This window comes from Orbicella franksi, chromosome 1 (assembly GCF_964199315.1).
Source record: "Orbicella franksi chromosome 1, jaOrbFran1.1, whole genome shotgun sequence".
NCBI classification, from domain to species: Eukaryota; Metazoa; Cnidaria; class Anthozoa; order Scleractinia; family Merulinidae; genus Orbicella; species Orbicella franksi.
In genome coordinates, this window is record NC_138145.1 from 7,311,453 (window position 1) to 7,333,616 (window position 22,164).

The window sequence follows — 22,164 nt, forward strand, 5'->3', positions numbered from 1 at the left end:
ACAAGGTAACGTTAGCTTTTGGCTTCAGAAAAAAATAAACAAATACTAAGCAAAATAAACTAGTCGTTTAAATATAGAACTCTTACTAAATGATTGCCAATTAAATCTCTACACTTTAAAACGTCACCATAGTGTTATCGAGCGCAGAATGAACCGTCTTTTGAGTCCATCTTTCAGCTTTGTCCGAGCGATTATCAGTTTTTTTTCTAAAATTTCGAGTGCTGTGACAGCAAATGGCCTTGTTTCACTGAGCCTTCTGGAGAATTTGATTATCCATTCAATATTTCTAAATCCTCTGCCGAAACTTCGGCGAGACGAGAAAAAATGTCCCTATTTTGCAGACTATCTTCAACCCCTGAATAGTAATGCATGATCGTACAAGATATACCTTAGCCAATCAAAATGCAGTATTGCATTAGTATAATCCGGTAGATTTGTACTAATGATAAACAGATTACTGTACCGTTGTCAAGCACAATAACTGTTGGTTATTAATTCTTACATAATGATCAAGAGTGATCACAATAAAACGTTTCCATGAAATCATTATGAAGACTGATTGACTTTGTGAATTCTTTTGTTAGAAAACATTTTTGGACCTAGAAATTTTAAAGTTAAAATTGTAAATTTCATTTTCAAAGTTAAAACTTTAACTTTGCAGCAACTATTTACTTCTGCTGGCATGTTGATACGACCTTTTTTCCTTACTTATGATCAACAACACGCTTTGCCTCGATCTGAACCAGTAGGGAAGAAATGACTTGCATTTAATGTCTGTTTTCAGGTTTTCTGAACTGTACTTAACAAATCTTAAGAAAGAAACTGACATATTCATTTCCACTTGTCTTATTCGCATCCTTGGATGGGCCGTGGCTCAATATTTCTCTGCAAACTGAAGTCGAGTGATACAAAACTTAAGCCCTGCTCCGCTGTGTTAATACTTGGTTGGATTATCGCTTACAGAAAACAGCACCTCTTGTCAAAGATAGTTTTTTATGTTTTTGGTATCCTTAAAGGGACACAGTCGGCTTTGGGACCGCGCTGACCTGGACACTAGTTTTCTCACTTTGGAAAAGTTCACCTCAACCTGAAAGCAAAGATACTCGTCGAGTACATCTAGAAATCCGCTTCAATCTTCGCAGTGTTTTGCTTGATTTTCAATCGTTTACTGAAAAACCTGTTTTTGAGTGGGCTTTTGCTCATCCTATGTTTTGTATCATATTTGGTTAAACACAGTATGGATCGTGTCTCTGTGATATGCAAATTAACTATGAAATCAGATGGTATCAAATGCGCATGTGCTCCAGCTGACTGTGTCCCTTTAACTTTTAATAGGGTACCACCGATTCATGCTTCAAAAGTATTGATATTATTGATAAAAGAACGTAAAACCGAAAAATCAAAAATAAAGCCTCTCCAGTCTTTTCAAGGCACTGGACGTTTTTTTAAGCTTTTCGAAATATATGAACTGATTATGTCGTTCTCAAACCTTTTTATCAGCCTAGCGTTTTTGTCAGTAGTCCGACATCACCAAGTCCAATTACATCCTTTACAGGGACAGGATCCGGTACTTCTTTTTTTATTAGGTTACGTTGGTCCTTGCAAATTGACCTTGTATTTTCACTGCTTACCAAAGCGTGGCTTATTTAACTATCAGAAACCATAGTACACTTGCCTGCCAAGGAGTTGAAAAACAAATATTGCTTCGGAAACAACATCAAAACTCGATCTGCTATTACCGACCAGCTAAGAAATAGACTGACAAATGCGGGGTAAAAATACAACCTTTATCAGCAATGATGTGAAATGATTTCCTGCTGCAAATTATTAACGACCTGTTAACATGTCCACGACTAAATTTCCTCACGGTTACGTGTTTGATTCTCGGTTCCAGTTTCTTATAGGTCATCGATACAATTTCAAGCATATCCTTAAGACAGTTGCATTTGTTCAAATCATAGTTAACAGAGGGAATGGTTAAGGATCCCAGCAAACATCAAAAAAGCAAACAAACAGGCTAAGAGTTATGTTGGAAGGTCTTTGACCCTGTACATCTTTTTGTTTCATGCTCCTAGACTGTGCATGAATTACGTAATCGCAATGTTTCTATTGGTTAGCTGTATGAGCACACATAACAACTTTTTGTATTTTTCCAGATTTTGGGCAGGGTCAACCTCCCTCCCCCGCCCCAAACAGCCAACAAAAACATACAACAAAGAAATTTGCCATGATTCATAATCATTTCCCTCTATTAACCATGTTCAAATGTATCGTGTTTAAGTACTTTCTTATCTCACTTTAATTATTAATTGCCAATGCGTCTCGAAACAGTATTTAGGTCAATGCTCTTTCCAGTATCTTGATAAAGTGAAAACATTGGAAACTGACGCAGATCAATATAAATAACTAAACTTGGTAACTCCTTGTTAAAACAATCAGGGAACGTTTTGTTGTGTCAATTAGTTCACTGCTTTTCTTGACGCTCCTGTGGCAAACAAGCACACTCAAAGGTGTTTTATGAATTTTGGTGTACTTTTCTAAGCTCAAGTCCATGTTTTAGACATTTTTATGGTTTTTACAAAGTCTTAATTAAGAAAAAAAAATTGAATCGCCATATTTTTTAGTATTTTCAAACTTTTTGACATATTTGCAAATTTTGAAATCCAAGATGGAGGTCCTTTTTAAAAGCACGATATCAGTTTTACCTGACAAGTTATTGCACGAAACTTAACATTTCTAGATGATTTATCACCACATACTGCATATATGTTTTATTACTATACCGCATTTATAATTTGATGAACATGGAAAGAGACGCTCTCAGTTAACCTTCACCCTTTGCAGGTTCTAAAATTTGTTTCATTTTTAAGAACTCCATATCAGAGATAAAAAGGATAGACGAATATGATTAAAATTCAAAAGGTTTGTTCAAAAGTTCCAAAGCAAAAATTAAACCTTAATGATAATTATGTCTTGAAACCTTTCCTCAGGAATACTGCTTGTAAATACTTCTTGTAAAATCACGGTTCCTGCACTAAGTGAGACTAGTTTCTAACTTCTGATAATAACGTTTTCCAATGCAATAACTTTGTACTAATCTTCCTTATGTCGAATCGATGTAAAACTTTTACACTGAGTTGCTAAAATGAGCTTAGATCAGGAGCCATAATCGGGGACGGAGGCCGTAAGCACGCGCCATTTCTAGTATTGGGGCTGTCCCTATGATATGGGACAATTTTTCTATTTTTAGAACAAATTGCGCCATCGTGTGCGGAAAGCGCGCGTACACGCTGCGAGGATTTTTGCGGTTGTAGCGCGGGGGCAATGGCATCCGAAATTCCAGACATGTTTTATGCTTTTGGCCCACAACTCAATACGTTTATGTCTGTTGGAATTTTGCTCAAATATTTTCGTGGTAAGCTGCTCCAATTCGACTGAAGTAAGGATGTGTCGAATTTAGGTATGTCCCGTTTTATATCACTCAGACCAAGTTGTGTTCCGCTGCTTCTTTTACAAGAGTTCCACATTACTCCACTATAAATTTCACATATGCTGAAGATTAACAGCTTTTCCGTAACACAGCAAAAAAACTGGTTGGAAAAATTTGGATATTGCAGCGTTTTAGGACTTCAAAGTTTCCCTCCTCTTGCCACACGCTTGGGGGATTTCGCCAGAGTCTATCGCCACCGAAAAGTAGTAAGCAATTGCAAGTTTGCATTTCGCCTGAATTGTAAGTAACACTTGATATTTCATCAAGGCCCAATAAGTTTACGTCTGTAGACACGGCTAGGCTTTGTTTGTGTAAAAATTCAATAAATTGTCTGTTGTCGATGAATAAGAGCGCCCGCCGATCCGTGTTTTTTGCAGTCAGTAAACATGACAAATTGGGCTTCCGCAATAATATCTCTAGTTTTTAAATATGTTCAGGGTTGATAAATGTTTGAGAACATATTAAACTGCTTAGCTGAAAATATGTGAATACAACAGGAATAATCAGCAAAGTTACGATGACGTTTTCTTTAATCAACTCGAATAACGATTTCGATTTTGTTGGCTGAGTTATCAAAACTCCTTGTCTATTTTATTTTCGCAGCTCACGTAGGGGCCAAACCACCCCCCTAATGTTTCATGAAGGCTATATTTGCTTGGTTTATATATTTCTGAACCAAGTTTGGCAGATGAACTTTCTTTGTTCTCCAGTTTATTTAATTTGGAAGTTGTGACAAAATGTGAGATTATGACGTCATAATTGATGACGTCACCAAAACGTGCTATAATTTTTTGTAAAATCTGATGTAAAGATTATATCATTGGAAAGGCCTTGCCTTGAGGAGTAAAATGCCGGAAACCGTTTTTTGCTATGATGATTATTTTTTGAGATATGGTAAATTAAATATTTTTTTGCTGTCCCCCCCGGAATTTGCTTAACCATACTGTCCTTCTTAAGTCAGTCTCTCTGGTTTATTTTTTTTCAGTCTTTTTCTAGGAAGGCTAATAATCTAGAGAAATAGAAAGCTTGATGTTGTCAAAAATCGTATGGTTTTAGAAATTTGATTTTCGACTTTGTTAGGATAGTATTAACAGTAAAAAAACGGGTGACGTCACAATTTATGACGTAAAAAAACTTATTTTAACGCAATAACACTAGAGGGATAATTTTTTATTCCGATTTTCTTCTTTATTTTTGCTTTAGTCATCTGGCACATCACATGTGCAACATAGCTGCATTTGCTGGAACAAAATTACGGCTCCAATTTGGTGATTTTTCTCAAGGGGGGGACTCCATATTTTGCAGAGTTATTTTTCATATTTAAAAATACCATATTTCATGCAATTTTTGTGATATGGACAAATTTTTTTCAGGTTTCAACTCCCCTTGATGTCCTCTTTCCAACACATTGTACAAAATATGCATATTAAAAACTTCAAAAGTGGCAAGAAACATGACGTCATCACTGTGACGTCACAACTTCGACATTTACTGACATTTTTCACATAAATATAATTGGCAATAGGTCTCCTGCTCTTCTGCCAAGTTTGGTGTAGAAAGAGTCAATATTTTTTAAGTAATGCGAAATAATGTGAAATATCCAAGAACTGATGAAACATTTGGGGGGTGGTTTGGCCCCTAGCTGTGTAAAATTTCACTACGTTGAAGAAACACACATGATAGTAGCCTTTTGGCGTTAGTGAAAATTGTTGCAGAATCTCAGCACAAAAGATAACGAAAGAAATCTTTGTCAAGATTTGTTGCCAATTAGCTACAATTGAAAACACAGACTCGGACTTTAAAGTGCACGCCCTGGAGCTACTTGTACGCGTCAGACGTTCCTTCCAAAACTTGCCAAATGAGCAGAAATAATAAGAAACTATCAAAAACAGGTTTTGGTTATGATTAAGCACTGTTTGAGAAATTCACAAATTACCTCGATACCAGAGTAGAGAGATTTCTTACATAAACTTTATTCTTTAGACAACATCCAGGCGAGAACCCATGACATGTGCGTGGATCCGCGCGGATGTATGTCCGAGTCAGGGTGGCGCAATTTGTTCTAAAAATAGCAAAAGTGCCCCATATCATTAGGTGCGCGCAGATCCCGAGACTTACGGTCTCCGTCCCCGGTTATGGCTCTTGCTTAGATTGAAGATTGTTTATTTTTTACGGAAAACGACATTCCAAGGAAGCGGGAGACTGCGCGTGCAGCAATTAACATACTATGTAAATTCAAAGCTTTCTAAAGTTTTCGATTCTATTTTATCTATTTTCCATTTCACTATTACATTTCATAAGTGTAAACAGTAGTTTTGATACCTTTTGACATGTGTACTTGTTTTATTTATCTATTTTTCTCTGGGTCCATTTTTATTTATTTATTTATTTATTTATTTATATATATATATATATTTTTTTTTTTTTTTTTTTTTTTTTTTTTTTTTTGCTGTTTGTTTCAAAATGTTTCGACCATTACTTCAGTTTATCATTACAGCTACCCTGAGAGACTAGCGTCACATATTTATTCTAGCTGGAATGTTATTTGTTTGCTGTTTGCTTGAATACTGACACAAAAACTTTATTCACATGCAACAAACTGTTGTTTTCTTGAGAAAAAGAAAATACTCAAACTACACTTTGAAATCTATGTCAGTGAAACATCGCTACATCGAAAACATGACATTTCTCTAAAGGCTTGAGCCCACTTGTGCCCGGACACGTGCAAGTACGTATCGAAACCAAACAACGCTCGTAAATATTTTCAGCCACCTGTTCTCTGTTCTAAACGTTAATTTTCCATGTTAAATGGTGTAGCAAGACACTAATTTGCCCTAGGCGATGATATTTTTTCATTCACCTCCATGTTTAACACTGTACTTATATCAGTTACACAGACCAAAAAGTAGTGCATGTTTATATAGATTGGTCAAGCTTCGAACATTGATGACCGAAAAATGATCGTGTTTGGCAAAGCGCAATTAGAATTGTCATGCCGATAAAGTCATGAGCTCTATCAGTCGTTATAAATTAAGTTGCTGTTCGTTCTTGAATGCCTGACAATACTATTTTAAAACACATTTGATTTTGAGTAATTCCTTCTCTAAATGAATCGCCTTTAAAGTTCATTTGCGGCCTCGTATAAGGAAAGCACTGTTCGCACTGCAAATTATCATTGTACTATTAAACTGGAATTGTTCTCGTAAATTGTCGTACATGCTTCTCTGTCTGCAGCGTAAGTGGATCACTTCCTTAAATCTTCGTTCGCAAAGCCAAGCCGAGAGTAAGCTGAAATGCTACGTTAGAATCTTTGTTTTTCACAATGTTTATATCAAAATAAATTTGTAACAATTTCTAGTACCACCACCACATTTTTATTCTGTTAAATTTGAATTCAAAATGTTAGGAAAAAGCACTTCAATTTTGCATTGCGGAGAATATTCGGCCGTTTCAAGTTGTCCTTTAAAATAATAAATTGCGATGTTCAACCTTCCACTTCAGTCTCGTACTCAAAATATTAATTTTCCCAATTGATTGTCATACATTTCTTTTGTTGTTAGTTTATGAATTTGGTAACATTGCCTTTGTAACATACTTGACAACGCAACGAGGTACGATGTTATATTTTGATCACTCTTGGACTGAATCCGTTAATGGTAAACGACTAGAGAAACAAGAAAACGACTTATCTGAAGTAAGATATTTCCAGGCCAGGGTCCAAGAGCCAGTACACTGCTATGCAAAATGACTATACATTTCTTTGAAAGGGCGTTAAACCTAGAAAGAAAGGAAACATCAACAAAATAGCTGGTTAATATTGATTGTATCACTTAACACTTACTGTTTTCACAATGTTCTTACGAAGGTTATAATAATTAACACCAGCATGTTTTATTCTGTAACTTTGATTCCATTATGTTACTGGACAAGTCTCCAATCTTCAAGTAAAATTCTTCTTACTAGTTACAATATATCCTGATTCCAATATTTTCTCTCCAACTGAAATGCTTATAACAAGGGTCAGGAAGGCATTTATATGGTCAGACCCTGATCACTCTTTGGACTGAAACCGTTCAATGGTAAACAGAGAAGAAAACGACTTACCTGAAAAAAGGTGTTTTGCTGGCTGTCAACTTGAACCAGGCTTCGAGAGCTTACACACTTTGATCCAGCATGGCTACACTTTCTATTGAAACGATGTTTGCATTCAACCTGGTGATAAAAAGAGTAGAAAACAACAAATTAAATTACTTTTCAACGATTATCGGATCTCCAGTTGTGTTAATTTCGAATATTTGCCCCTAAATACACATTTACAGTGCTTTTCTAAAGCTTTACTTTATTGAAATTGATGAACAAATCTCTCGCAATCGTGTACTTTTAAGAATTCGTTCGGACATCAGAACAATTCCTCGTTGCCCAACCGGTATGTACGAGTTTATGGCTTCGAATCCCGTCACGGACGGAGATGTTCAATTCTTTGTCCCAAACTCACCACACGATCAAAATTTCATCTTTCACTACTCCCGATTAGATTTCTCTACAGGATACTTGGAATGACACAGTTATTAAAGTGGTCGACGACAAATTCAAGTAAAATAAGGAAAGGGTGAACTTATCTGAATTAAGATTTTTCCAATATGTCATATATAGTGCACCAGCGTTCAAGAATTACACACTGCAATCCAAAATGGCCTCACTTTCTCTTCAATATCCGAGTTCACCTGGCAAAAAGGGAGATTAAACATAAAACGAACTATTTTTTTCATCAACAAATTCGAGACGTGTTTATACATTTAATAACAGGCAATTCTGCAGTGACTTCTCAAAGCAGGTATCAATACTGTACGGTAAAATTATTTAAGAAAACACTAAATTTTTGTTGGCTGGTAAATCTCAAACAAACTTCCTGGTTCTGCCGAGGACATTAAAATAGTTAAAGATATTCTCTACAAGATACTTTAAAATGTATTGACATGGAAGGAGATTTTATTAACTTTAGACTGAAACCGAAAAAAAAGGAAAATTTGAGGTGCTGGACTTATTGTAGAGAAAAAGCGTTTCCAGCCATTAGCAAGCAGTGAACTACTGATTGAAACCACCGAGTCCAAGAGCTAACGAAGTTGTTTTTCTTGCATTGGCGAATTTTCAGTCCTTCGTTTCATAAATTTTCCAGAAACCAAGTGAGGCAAGGTGCAAATAAATTTCTAACACCGGCAAAAAATATTTTATGAACGTTACTGCTGACCTTTGGTGGTACATTTAGACAACATTTCTCAGTTAATGAATAGAAAACTGCGAAGATAATATCTGGTCTATCTGAACCAAGATGTTTGCAATACTTACATTGTACCAAAGAACATTAGAGCCACGCACTGTCGTACAAAATGGACTTGTTTTCTCTCAGCATATCTTTTTTAAAACCTGCATGAAAAAGAATAGAGGAAGCTTTGATACACTGACTTTTAAAAACTGCGTTAGGCTTAGGAATTTGGTCAAAAAAATGCAGAGCTAGCGGTTCACAGAGACATTTAAAGCATAAATACTATTCAGACAGCGTTTAAACGCACAAAGCAGTATAAAGTTATTATTTTTTTGCTACATGAAGACAGTTTATTTGGTTATTTCCCTCAGGATGTACTCTAGATAATAAAAGAAAATCAATTATTTTCTTCCTTGGACTGATACTGTAAATGGTATAAGACAGAAGAGTTAAGAAAATGAGAACGAACTTATCTGACTATAAAATCTTTCAGATGTCGTCTAATTGCATCGAAGCGAAGGGTAAAACACTACAATCCAAAATGGCTGCATTTTCATTCAATGCACGTGCACTCTGTGTTCAGCCTTGGAAAAAAGAGAGCAAATGTCAATAAATGAAGTAAATCTCCTTTATTCAATAGAACAGTCTTGTAGTTGTATGATGTTGCTATTTTCAGGCATATTACATTGTATTCGCTAGCCTGAAATCAAGAGACTAGAGAAATGCATTTTATAGTGGTGACTGGCTTTCTTTTCGCTCAGAAAATTTACTGAGTACAAACGTGTTAGGTCTGGGATTCTGGTGGTATATTGTATTTCGATCAATCTTGCTCTGAATTAAATCGTTTACCAGGAAAACGACGAACAAATGACAAAACTGCGATGTACTTATCTGGAATCAGTCATTTCCTGTAGTCAACTACCAGGTTGCGCTAGAGCCCAAGAACTACAACCTGCAATCCAAAAAGGTTTCTGGTGCATTTTAATTTAAATTACAATACACTAGAACAAAAAAATCATAAAATTGCAGCAAGGGTCAAACTGAACCATAGCAATCAATTTATCGTGATAGCTATCTTAGTCAGAATTTTTAAATCAGACTTTGCAACAAGGTCAGATCATACTTGTAAAATAAAGATAAAGTAAAACCTAGAATTTACCTGAAATTGGAGTTGATCGCAAAATGAAGAGACTGATAAGGAGAGAACGTAGCTTCAAAGCTGAACACGGCTGCTCATAATAGACTACGAGTAGTCCGTCTTTCACTTAGTCCGTCGTGCGTGACGCGAAAGAAATTCGCGAGAGAAAAATGGCCGCACGATATCCTAGGGGCTAGGAGCGCGCGAAAGGAGGGACTACCGCCTAAGCCCAAGGGTTTGCCCTTTCACGGCCGAGTGATTTTTCGGTGTAGGATTTCTCATCTTGACGTCCTCTTATTATCGCCTGTTATCAATAGCCCAGGGAGATCTGAATAAAATTGCTCTACTCTACTCTTCAAGTAGCCAGGCAAAAACATATGCCGTGAGAAGTATATCTTCGTTCAGTGTTCGTTCAGCGAAACTGCCAAAGAAGTTTTAAACAGAAGACGGCGAATGAGACCTCTTGTAAGGATTTTCGCTGCGTCTAAAAGTTATTGTGAAAATTTCAACAGAGTTTCAACCGAGAATTTACATTATACATTATACATTATACATAGGAGATCATCCAACTGCGGTGAAATGTTTGCCGATAGCAGCGGAAAATTTCAGGTGAATGTCCGGTTTCAAGTGAGAGTCCGGATCAATCTTTCAAATGGGCGGCAGAAAGGCCAAGTTCAGTGAATTGATATTCGCTGACTTAGACGATGCTGTTGAGCGGCGAAATCACTAACACGCTCGCAGTCGGGTTGGAGGCAGAAAGCTTTGCCAAACAAAACACTGGATGAATTTAAATCTTTCCAAAGCCTGTTGGCAGATTCGCAAGAACATCACGGCTTGCGAAGCGCGATTCCAACGCTTCGATTTGCTCTGGTACCGCTTCGATTTGCTCCGGTTCCAAAACATTCCTGCAAGACGTCACAGGTATCTCGAATGTTGACAACACGTTGTCAACGCGCCTAACATAAGCCAATCATATTTTTGCGTTGTGAGAGCAACGCATATAATTCAAATTCTTGGGCTTAGGCGGTAGTCCCTCCTTTCGCGCTCTCCTCGCCTCCAGGATTTCGCGCGGCCATTTTTTTCTCGCGGTTTTCTTTCGCGTCCCGCACGACGGACTAAGCGAAAGAGGGACTATTCGTAGTCTAGCTCATAATGGTTACATTTCCTTTGGGTTCCCCTCTGTTCGTCTAATGCCAGAAGGAGAGAGGAAACTGTCAAAAAATATATCACCTTTGAGTTTGAGGTCTTATCAGTCGGTCAATCAGTTTGGTAGTTAGAAACCGGCCATATAACATCGGACAATATCGCCTGCATTAACAAATTTCTTAATGTTCTCTTAGGATTATTTTCTCGCCAGAATTCAACGCAAGTTTGCTCAAAATTGGTTCCATTCGTCAAGTAATTTCTGATTTTACGAAAATGTGAACAATTATGAAAACATGAGGATGAATGAAGAAAAGCCACAATACAATTATAACTCAAATCTGCCTTTATTTCTAAAATTCTAACTAAATATTTTGATATTACTTACCCGAAAATGTATCAGAAATCAATCGTGTGGCGAAGGACAAGGATGGCTGTATAACATCTCAACAAAGTCGCTCTCAAAGTAAAACCGACTAAATTAAACTCCAATTAAAACATTCACGAGCAGTAAGTTCAGCGGTTGTATGGAAACAAACTGTTCCTGCATGAGAAAAGAATTTAAATTCTCAGGGAATATTATTGACGTAACTTTAAAACTGTTCAGTCAGATCTTCATACCCTTAGCAACTCAGAGCATCGGAACAATGGACAACAAGCCGGGTCTAAAACACAGGTCACATTCCACAGGTCAAGAGTAGAAATCCTTACTCTACTGATGAATAACTATGCCAAAAGTTTCCCCTCGATCTAAAACAACATTTACGCAGAGTGCTAGGGCTAATTAGGGCTAGGAGACTGAATCTTGGTGCTGTTTATTTATCTGCAGCACAGTGACTCTGTACTCTGACTTGTGGAATGTGACCTGCAGTTCAGGCCCATCGTGGACAACATTAAACAGTTACAAATACGACGAACAAGAGAGCTAGTATTTCTGAAATGTGGTATTCAGTAAGAAACTTTCAAACCTGCTATTCCGATGTGCTTGTCTAAACGAACTTGGTAATTCTTTATTCCGAAAGTTTCACACCCTCCCAGTATTCAACAATTTCTTCACGTGTGGACGTAAAAAATTGCTCAACGAACTGGTTATACTAAACCACTAAACTGCGGAAAAGGGCAAGCGTAGCGAAACGAGGCGAAAAGCGAACAAGGTCAAGAAATGCAAAAACGAAAGCGTATACTTATCTGCGAAGGGGAGCACATCGACGAAGATACTGGTTCACCTTCACAACACACGACGCTCCCTGACACTAAAATGAACGGGATGTCCTTTGAGACTTCCTTACATACTTGATTAAAATTCATTCCACCCACTAGAAAAGTGTTTGCTGCATCAGAATATTTCATTGAGATTTCTGTGCGTCAAACAATAGAGCATACAATGATATCAATAAAAAAATATCGAATAAAGCACGCACTCAGTCGCCAGTTATTTTCTTCTACAAAAGCACAGGTATTTCAAATGAAATTCGTTGAATAGTTTTCAAGAATTTGTCTCTTGAAGTCCTTTGTGATATCACTTAAAACTCCAAGGAAAGACTGAACATGTGTCTTCGGGAGCTTGAAATTCATCGCCGCGTTTTAAATGCACAACGTGTCTTATTCTCAATTGTGGTGGCATTTTACAGAGCCAAGCCCTGAAAACTAAAGGTGTCAGGTGTTTACCATGACAGGCACGGAAGGCAGTGCTCGGACTATTCGGTGACAACACTGGGACTCTAAAATTTTGTAAAAGCAAAAAATATAAACATATCAAAAATAATTCTGATAAATGTATTTAACATCAATTCTGTCTTGAATTCCAAACATGATTTGTTACCCACAATGCAAGGATTTGAGTTAGAGACAAAACTAGAGGTCCAGAACAATGCTTTTCTCTGACTTTCCCTTGATAAAAATAACATTTCTCTAACCAAATAAACAACAGACATAGTAACGGTTTCTAGCCTGCCCTCAGGGGCAGCCCTCCTTTCCGCCCATTCATTATGACTGACAAGTTTTTAACAAATCCTTTTTTATAGGGAAAATGTCTTTTTCCTGACCATTTCCTGACCTTTAGCAGGGTGTCTAGAAAAACTCGATTAGCGAATAGTGCAGCGGTGAACAGTCATGGATAGTGGCGAATAGTCGTCAATAGTCACCGCTTTAGTTCAGTACTGATCTGGGTTCGTTGAAACTGATCACGTGAAAAAAAAATAAAGTAAAATAAAATAAAATACGAATGTGAGGTAAGTGCTCTGTGATTAGTTTATCAACTGAAAAGACACAAACGAGCTGCTCTGATAACTGGTTATAAAAACAACGACATCTAAGCTACATCTTGCGTTAATTAATTATCCAAACCGGTGGCGAAAGTATATGATGTAAGCAAGTATGTCAGCAAAAATAGTTTCGGTCAGCGGTTTATTATCAAAAGGCTCGGAGCCATTCCTGCAATTAACGTCATGTTGTAGGCAAAATTTCCTATTTTCTTGTCAAAAGTTTACACAGTTGTGGAGAATACACATGGCTATACTGCATATGACCTGAATGGAGGGTAAAAGTGTTTCTTCAAGGCTGTCTACGAAAGACGAATGGACATCTCAGGTAGGCTGCCATGAAGATGCATTTTCACTTATAAGCAGCTTTTTTTTAAAAAAAAATAAACTACTTAGTAGCTGAAGCTTATATATGGTATGTATTTTCCTAATATGAGTGTTTTGAATTACATGCAGATTGCAGTGCAGCCGTTGGATGATATTAAGTTAAAGGGCTCGCTACGCGCATTGAAGGATTTAGTTCAGACAGCGCTTGGACCAAATGGAAGGTAATTTTAAGTTCTTACATATAAAATCCCTAACTATATCAATGTAAGCGTAAATTTATTGTAATAAAATAAAACACTCAATTCTGATTGGTCCTCCCCACGTTTTAGTGGTCATTGTATTTAATTTGTTACTTGCATTGTAGCTTAGCCAATAACATGCTGTCAATCATGTTTACTGTAGTGTCGGCTGACACTATAGACCAATATATTGACCGATATATTGACCGACACTCAGCCAATACAAGGCTGATACAAGGCCGATACCTGGCTGATGTATCGACCGAGTATCAGTCAACATATTGGTCAACAGTATCAACCTGCACCACCTAATGTAAACATGATCCCATTTTGTTAATATCCCAGGTAATGAAGGGTTTAGTCTGCTAGATACCCTGGTCCCTGGGGTTTTCTTTCTTCTTTTTCTATCACAAAAAGCCATCTTTGTGGTGGTCAAAAAGAGTGTAAAAAGACATGTACTTCAGGGCACAAATTCGACCATTAGGATATGAAGAGAGCAAGAAAACCTCTGGAATCAGGGTATCTTCTCCAACGACCTAGCACTAAATAAAGTTTGCTGATTCATGACCTGTATTTGACTGATTTGTTAATGTACATTGATGTCAAACCCAGGAGAGGGGACCCTGGCCATATGTGAGAATTTGACATCTACTACACATCATCCCACCCCTTCAATTATTTTAAATACATGACATTTGTACACGTGGGTCTGGGCGTGAGGGTCGGGATGCTTGACTTTGTGAGAGGAGTACTGAGCTTGAAGCCTAAGCATATGTAATTGTTGGATCATCTTGGGAATAAAACCCATGACAACTGTTGGAAGGGAAGGGTTTGTTTTCCGTTATGCCTCAGTTAATTTATAACTGAAGGTAGATAAATATCCATTCTGCCAGCTAGGTGGCAATGGAATCTAGTGTCACACTGTACAAAGTAATAGCTGTACAGATACAACAATAATTTCATTCAATACTTTTCACTACAATACATTTGTCTTTATTTTAAAAGCATGTGAAGTTTCCCATCTTTTTACTCGTCTGATACTCAGGTTGAAGTTCTTCCAGTCATCCTCTGGTGGTCATGTGACTGTAACATCAACATCAGGCAAGATTCTTCACAGCTTGTCTGGCTTGTCACACCCCATACCAAGGTTGATACTATCTGCTGTGAAGGGCCATCTTGAAGGCTACAGTGATGGTGGTTTGAGAACAGCACTTCTCTTACTAAGGTACCTATTAACCTACATGTAATTGCATTTCATCTATCAACACATACAACACATTGCATCCATCCATGACGCGTAACAAATTAAGCACACAGTTTTACTTTTCAAACGTTTCAACAACACGCACCATGACTGGTACAAAGGAATTTTAAAAGAAAGATTTGTTGCATAAGATTTTAAATTTAAATTTATCTATGACATAATTTTTTATAATATCAATTATTAAATTCTTGAATTTATGAATTTACTTCCATTTTCAACAATGTAATATTGTTATATTTTTTATTGTAAAAAAATCATTTTAATTTCATGTACTTACATTTTAGCTAGGTTGTATTTTCTTTGTTTACTTGTTTATCAATTAATTTATATTTATGTTACTTACTTTAAGAGTGGGCTTCCTGCAAGGTAGGTTTATGGCTAAGCGCAGTTGGTACTATAAATATAGAATTGTCTTACCTACATTGAAAGTTTTGTCTGTTATGTAACACATGCAAAAATGTTAAATTATATTTCTCTTTCAAAGATGAAACTAGTAAGATGAAAGCCCCATATTTGGTACAGAACATGTAAAAAAAATGTAGTGTAGTTGGAATGATTGCCACAACAACTTGCTCACACCTTGGGTTTAACACCTTAAAAAAAGGTGGAAAGAAACGCTTTGAAAGTAGAGAGTTGTATGAGACCTCATATAATCTTGCAATAATTATAGTCAGGGACCAAATCTTCTAGTTTATCTTTTTTTGTAGAATACTGTTACTGGTAATTGTAGAGGTGTGCATAGATTTATTGATCCTTATTGTTTCTCTGTTATAGTCTGATACAGTCATCCCTTGATCTGCCTGTCCCAAGAGCCCTCATCACTCAGATCAGTCAACATTCACTGCAAGTCATTACCAGTCACCTACAGTCATGTCGATGGAAAATGAACATTGATATTGGTAACATGAAGACCATGCTGTCCATTGTAAACAGCATAATTGGAACAAAGCCTGTTTGTCGTCTTAGTGAATCTGAGAAACAGTATTTAAGTGTGCTCGTCATCAAGGTACAGGATTTAATATTTTTTGTGTGTTTATATAGCGGTGGATACATGTTCAAGGTGCCAATGCACTCACTTAAGTACAAGTTTTTATTAATACCTCAAACATGACTTACACAAGCTAAAGAGATATAACTACCCAGGCCAGTGCTTCAATCATTGAATGTTTGTTAACATGCTATATGGTGGCTTTACTAATAGACTCAAACTTAGAAAAACACATGTTTGATGTGAAATTTGACTCTGATCAGGGATGGTAATAAGAGGACGTAAGTGGTGTTAACTTGTGAGAATCGTTACAAGCTTATTGCATGCAAATTATAAAGAAAATCTAATGACTTTATTTTCTACAAATAAACAAAACCGATTTTAAAGGCCTGTTTATATTTATTCATGTTGCCATGGCAACGGCACATTCGTCAGCTTAACCATCAAAGAACCAAAGTTTGTGTTGTAAACTTGCTTGCTGCCATTTTTGGCGACCGAGGGATCAAGGGTTTTAGAGAAAAAGGTGAATGAAACAAAGGTATCAAAAACTGTGTTCAGCCACCTTAAAGTGCACCTAACCCCAAAATTTTTTTTCGCTAAAATGAATCCACTTACTGTTAAAACTAATTCGGCGAAAAAATTTTTGAATTTGGTTGAATCCTCAATTTGCTATGGCCCGCCGAAAACGCGAAAATCGCCCTAAATCGGCGCCATTTTGTTTCACGACCGAGTTCTGGGGAGAATGGGTCCAGCGGCAGTTGTGACGTCTACCCAGGAACGAAACGTGTTTCGCCGCTAGTCATTTCACTGTAGTGGCTGTGTTGCTCGTGAAGAATTTGCAGCTAAAATGCCTACGAGGTGTGTTGCAGGCGGTTGCTGCAACACCCCAGACTTAGAAAATGGAATAGCGCTTCACTGTGTTCCATATTTTGGTGACGATCGGCCACAAGCGAAAAAAAGACGAAAAAAGTGGGTGGACTTTGTAAAGCAAGAGAGAGCGAAGTGGGAGCCTTCGAAGAACTCGGCCATCTGTTCAGTGCACTTCAAGCCAGAAGATTTCCACCTCAGGTATGAAGTTTATATCAGAGTAATCTGAATAACAACTCATCTCTGACTCTGAGGAGGAAGACATCTTGATCTTCTAGCGAAAATTTGGGCGTTTTAGAGCTAAAATATGCAAAAGCGAGTATTCTACACTACGACGTCCAAAGAAAGCAAAGAGAAATGACTGAGGGCTGTTCTATTCGGTACCTGGGTAGACGTCACAACCTTGCTCGACCCAGACTCCCTAAAACGCGGTCGTGAAACATCTCGAGCACGACTTTGGCGGGCCATAGAAAATTGAGGATTCAACCAAATTCAAAAATGTTTTCGCGGAATTAGTTTAAACAGTAAGTGGATTCGTTTTAGCGAAAAAAAAATTGGGGGGTTAGGTGCACTTTAAGCCTCGCGGAGCCAAGTTAGAATTTTAATATATCAAAATTGGCCTATTAACAACAAACATAGCATATTCGGATCAAAATTCCTTTCACGTGCGTGTTTTTCTCCCAAGTTGCTCATTTTTCACAATTCAAAGCACACAATCTTAACGTGGGATGCATTTCTTTTGTTCAAAGCATATTTCTCGTGGCTCTAATGAATTTTAATGTGGGTATATATAAAGAAGTGTAGAATGACACACCCATTTTAGCGTCGGTCGCCGTTGCATTGAAGGCAAGGGCGAAGACATCTTAGTCGCTGTGCTCCCTTCAGGCAAGTCCATATTTTCTTTATTTATCGCCGTTGAATTGAAGGCAAGGGCGAAGACATCTTAGTCGATGTGCTTCCTTCAGGTAAGTCCACATTTTCTCTAGCTAGTTACGCGTCCTAGCTCTTTCCCTCGTCTTTCAATTTGATCATTTAATGGTATAATAAAACTTTCCTCAATGCTGTGAAAGCTTCGAGGTGCATGTGTTTTTCCTTGACACCGAAGACTGTATTTAGGCGAAGTTGAAAAACCGAATAGCAAACATTTCTCTTGTGAGTAACTGAATGGATTATTTTTAATAAAATGTTTGTTTACAGCTTGATAATCTGCTTGGTTTGCCGTTTGACTTTGTCATTCGCAATTTGTTTCGTCACCTCGGAGCGCTACCATGTACACTCTTTTTAACTGTTATACAAACAGAAAATTCCAACCGCCTTTGCCTTTACTCTGATACGAAGAGAACAGTTATGTAGTTATATCAGAACCTATAACTACTCTTCAGTTCGTTCCCACTGCAGTGCACCACTTTGTTGGCAGTCGTTTAAAAGTGTTATTCCACATTTTGAGGGAGTTTTGTTACCTGCAAGGCCGATAGACGTCCGTTAACTGATACTAATACTCAATCAAGTCAGTTTTGCTTGAGTTAACACGCGAAAAACTTAACCATGACTTTCCTGTTTGTTCACAAGAATTGACCACAGGCAGCAAAGTTGTATCCAAAGGAATTGAATTGGAGTGACAGGCGTCATTCTCCAATTCAAATCAAGTGTAGCACGACCAGCTATGGACTCCTGGCAAGTTTCATGTTGACGACAACTCCGTTGAAGTTCAGATAAGTGAATCACAGTTGTCGCTAGATTTTATTTAATATAATCCTTTGAAGTTTTGCAGCTAAGTCCAGTTTAGGGGCATTCAGACGTAACATTAGAACCGGTTTGCAATTTAATAAAGAATGTGATCGATTCCAAAATGAGTGCATGTCGCTGGTAATTTTGTAGGCCTTGGTGCTGAATGTTTCGTAATTTTAATGGACGAGTCTCGTGTTTGGACGTATTTTTGCTTAAAATTAACCCACAGTCAAAAGTGACACGTATTATTTATTTCGTACTATTAAGTTAAGACATTTTTCATTTATCTTACAAATACAGGAAATCGAGTACCGAGTCTAAGATCTTACGATTTGGTGGCACTAAAGTTTTACTGTTTTTTTTTTTGTTTTGTTTTGTTTTTTTTTTTGGCTTTTTTTTTACATAATCCATTCGTAGAATGCTTCAGTTTATCGTCCTGCGATCGTGTTTTTCTGTTGAAAAAAAGAATTTTTTGAAATCCATAGCAAGAATCTAAGAACTTCTAACTTATTGACTACACTGGCAAATTCGTTTATTAATTCTAAAAAAAAAAATTATCTGAGCTGAAGCTAACTGACGAGCCTATAGGCGTAGTTCAATGAGGAAAATGAGCAAAAACTAGCAAAATTCTCAGCGCAGGAAAAGATTTGCAAGCTCGTTAGGCTAGCTATATTGTTATTTGTTCGCCAACATGAGAGCAATTGGCTCTTGAAACAAAGAGCTGTTTGGTTGTACAAAAATTGAATTCAAAACAATTGACGTCAATGTCTGCAAGCAGTGAATATTGCTCTTTATCTCTGATCCGTTGACAGAAAAACTTATTGCCAGAATGTTGTCATGGAAATCAAACGCAGATGAATCCGATGGATTAACCACACACTTCCCAAGGTTGCCTAGAGGCGGACACCAACTAGCAACAGCGAACCTGGTTGGCCAAAAACCACCTGGCGCCTGTCATGAGCTCAATGAGGAACAACATATCGTACAAAATAGAGATGTAGATGGATTGTGGCTGCCTTGTGTCCCACAGAGAACGAAGATGATTAATTAAAAAAGTAAATAAATCTCGTTATCAACCTTACAGCAAGTCTTTTATCGTAAATGGCGGCTGTCCTTCATTATCAACTCATTCTTACGCTACCAAGTTGAATAGAAATACATGAAAGATGAAGAGTTGTTCCAAATCGATTGTCTTAATTTGTGACGGCCATTTATTATGGTTCAACTTTCTGACCACAACATGCGAACAAGTTTTTGGAGTGAGCAAGTTATCTGTCCATGAAATAATCATAAGCAAACCTAGGTGATTAAATAACTAAAGTTGCTGCCGTTTGCTCTGCTATCTCCAGGATGACCAAAGATGTGTTAAAGGACAGTTCACGAGTTTCTGGATTTATTCATCAACCTTAACTAATTGAATTTCATCAACGTTAACTGAATTTTGGATGGCAGTGTGCAGAGCTTCACTTCTAGCGTACGATCGATGACTGTTGGAAAAACATCTCAGCTCAGATAAGTAGATTATGGTTTTCCTATCTTTACACTCCAAGAGTGTCAAAAATCTTGATTCTGATTGTAAAATTGATAGGTTTTCAAGTTTCGTACCATTGCTGCATATAAGCGTACGGTTGTCTTGTTGTCCAGAAAATACCATAATTTATATCAGTACAATACACGTACACTGTGTTATGTTCGATAATAATTATTATAATGAGACTACCGTTTGTTTGGAAGGACTTTGGGTCGAACTTTTGTTGGCTCAGATCATTTTCGCGTGGGGGGTGGAGTTATTATGTGAAGGAACATCTTGCACTTTTCATTTTACGTTCTTGGAATTAAGCGTCTGAAAACGTTTAGGTGAAGAGGAGAATACCACGACGTAAATAGTCATAAAAAAGATTTTTTAATGATCATTAAATCCAATTTTGATAGCTAGCTTATATTATAACCAAGTTAGAAAGCATTATCCTTGATTCTTAGAAGCGCGAACAATACAACCCATCTTGGATTCCATGGGAATTCTAATTCATTTTTGAAGAAAATGCTAAAATTCGAAAACACATCAAAACACTACTGTTTTCTGAAAATTTACATAGTTATCAATTGAATCTAACACTGCTGTAAATTTATTAGTTGACAAGGTAGTGTTGATTGAATATTCTTTTTTCTCTGTCTCTCTCGCTCCAGGCGGCTGATATATCACTGTTGACAGAAAGGGTAGCCATCTTGGATCGCAATGTACTGTTGGACTCTGGCACAAGTTGACTATTGGAAACATCAAATCTCAGATAAGTACATTATTTCTACTCTCGTTAACTTTTAACAGTTTCGGCGTAAGAATTATGAAAATCTCGGAAACTGATTAACTAGAAGATATTGTCTTGATGAAGAACCAAATTCTTAGAATTAATATTAACAATATGAGAAAATCAGTAACGAGAATACACATTTTGAGCATGGGATGTACTTAAGAGTTACCACTTAGAAAAACTAAATTCTCAGAGTTAACATTTAAAACAATATGAGAAAACCAGTAATGAGAATATACATTTTGAGCATGGGATATGTTAAAAGTTACCACTCAGTTCGTTATGCTGAAGGTCAACCTGAAACTATCGAATATTATATCTCGTAATTCTTGTTTTTTTCAAGGCATTGATGAAGACCATAACCAAAAGTTGTGGAAATTGAGATAAGAGAAAAAAAGTATTTTGCTAAATTGAGAACAATGGTGGTTTCTTTACGAGAAAAATTTAAATGAAGAGGAAGGGGTAGTGAATAATTAATACATGGCCGCAGCTTATCAATAAAATCATGTCGTGAATGTTCACTAGTATTCCCATTAAGCCGAGATGAATGATGCAACGAACTGTCGTTTTGCATGTATATATCCTTTGCATTTGAGTAGTATTCTCAAGAATATAAAGTGAAGTATCTCAATTGAAAGTTTTTAATCTGCCAGTTCGTCACTTCTCATACATTGCAAACTTCATGTAAGAGTGCTGTTTCTACAGCCGTATAGCTCTTGACGGTATCACAATGAGCCAAATTAAAAGTAAGATTGCTCTAAAAAGGACTTCTTCTGTTTTTTTTTTGTTTGTTTGTTTGTTTGTTTGTTTGTTTTTGTCAAGTAAAGAAGGATTTTAAATCTTGAAAAAAATCTTGGAAAGGCACAGCTGGTCAGATAGCCGGACTACAATAGATCGTTTTCACTGTCGTGCAATAGAAAAAAAAACAAGGAAATTCGATCTTATTGAAGATAAATAAAGAAGACTCCTCTCCAGGTTTTAGGTCTATGCGCCGTCCCAAACTTCAGTTATTTGCCTAAATGTTTTGCACAAATTTAAAGAGCTCAGTATGGTGCCGCCATATTGGTGTACCTCCGTGGTACACCAATTGGCGAATCTTTGTTTACAATATTTGCCCCATAAGTGATACAGTTTCTGATGGAAATTC

The 22,164-nt window shown here is 37.0% G+C and overlaps 1 protein-coding gene and 1 long non-coding RNA gene across 3 annotated transcripts in view; one reads left to right on the forward strand and one right to left on the reverse strand.

Annotated features, from left to right (window-relative positions):
* Window positions 1–22,164, reverse strand: part of LOC145475964 (uncharacterized) — a 76,423-nt gene that overhangs the window by 44,959 nt on the left and 9,300 nt on the right. The window lies entirely within an intron of this gene.
* LOC145465519 (molecular chaperone MKKS-like) overlaps window positions 13,181–22,164 on the forward strand; it is a 42,839-nt gene continuing 33,855 nt past the window's right edge. Inside the window, exons 1-4 of one of the 2 annotated variants that reach the window (XM_081449454.1) lie at window positions 13,181–13,623; window positions 13,752–13,843; window positions 14,907–15,086; window positions 15,900–16,131. In XM_081449454.1, the coding sequence (XP_081305580.1) occupies window positions 13,567–13,623; window positions 13,752–13,843; window positions 14,907–15,086; window positions 15,900–16,131 (561 nt within the window). In that variant the 5' untranslated portion in view covers window positions 13,181–13,566. The remainder of the gene's footprint in view (window positions 13,624–13,751; window positions 13,844–14,906; window positions 15,087–15,899; window positions 16,132–22,164) is intronic. The other variant, XM_081449330.1, reaches the window with a different exon arrangement.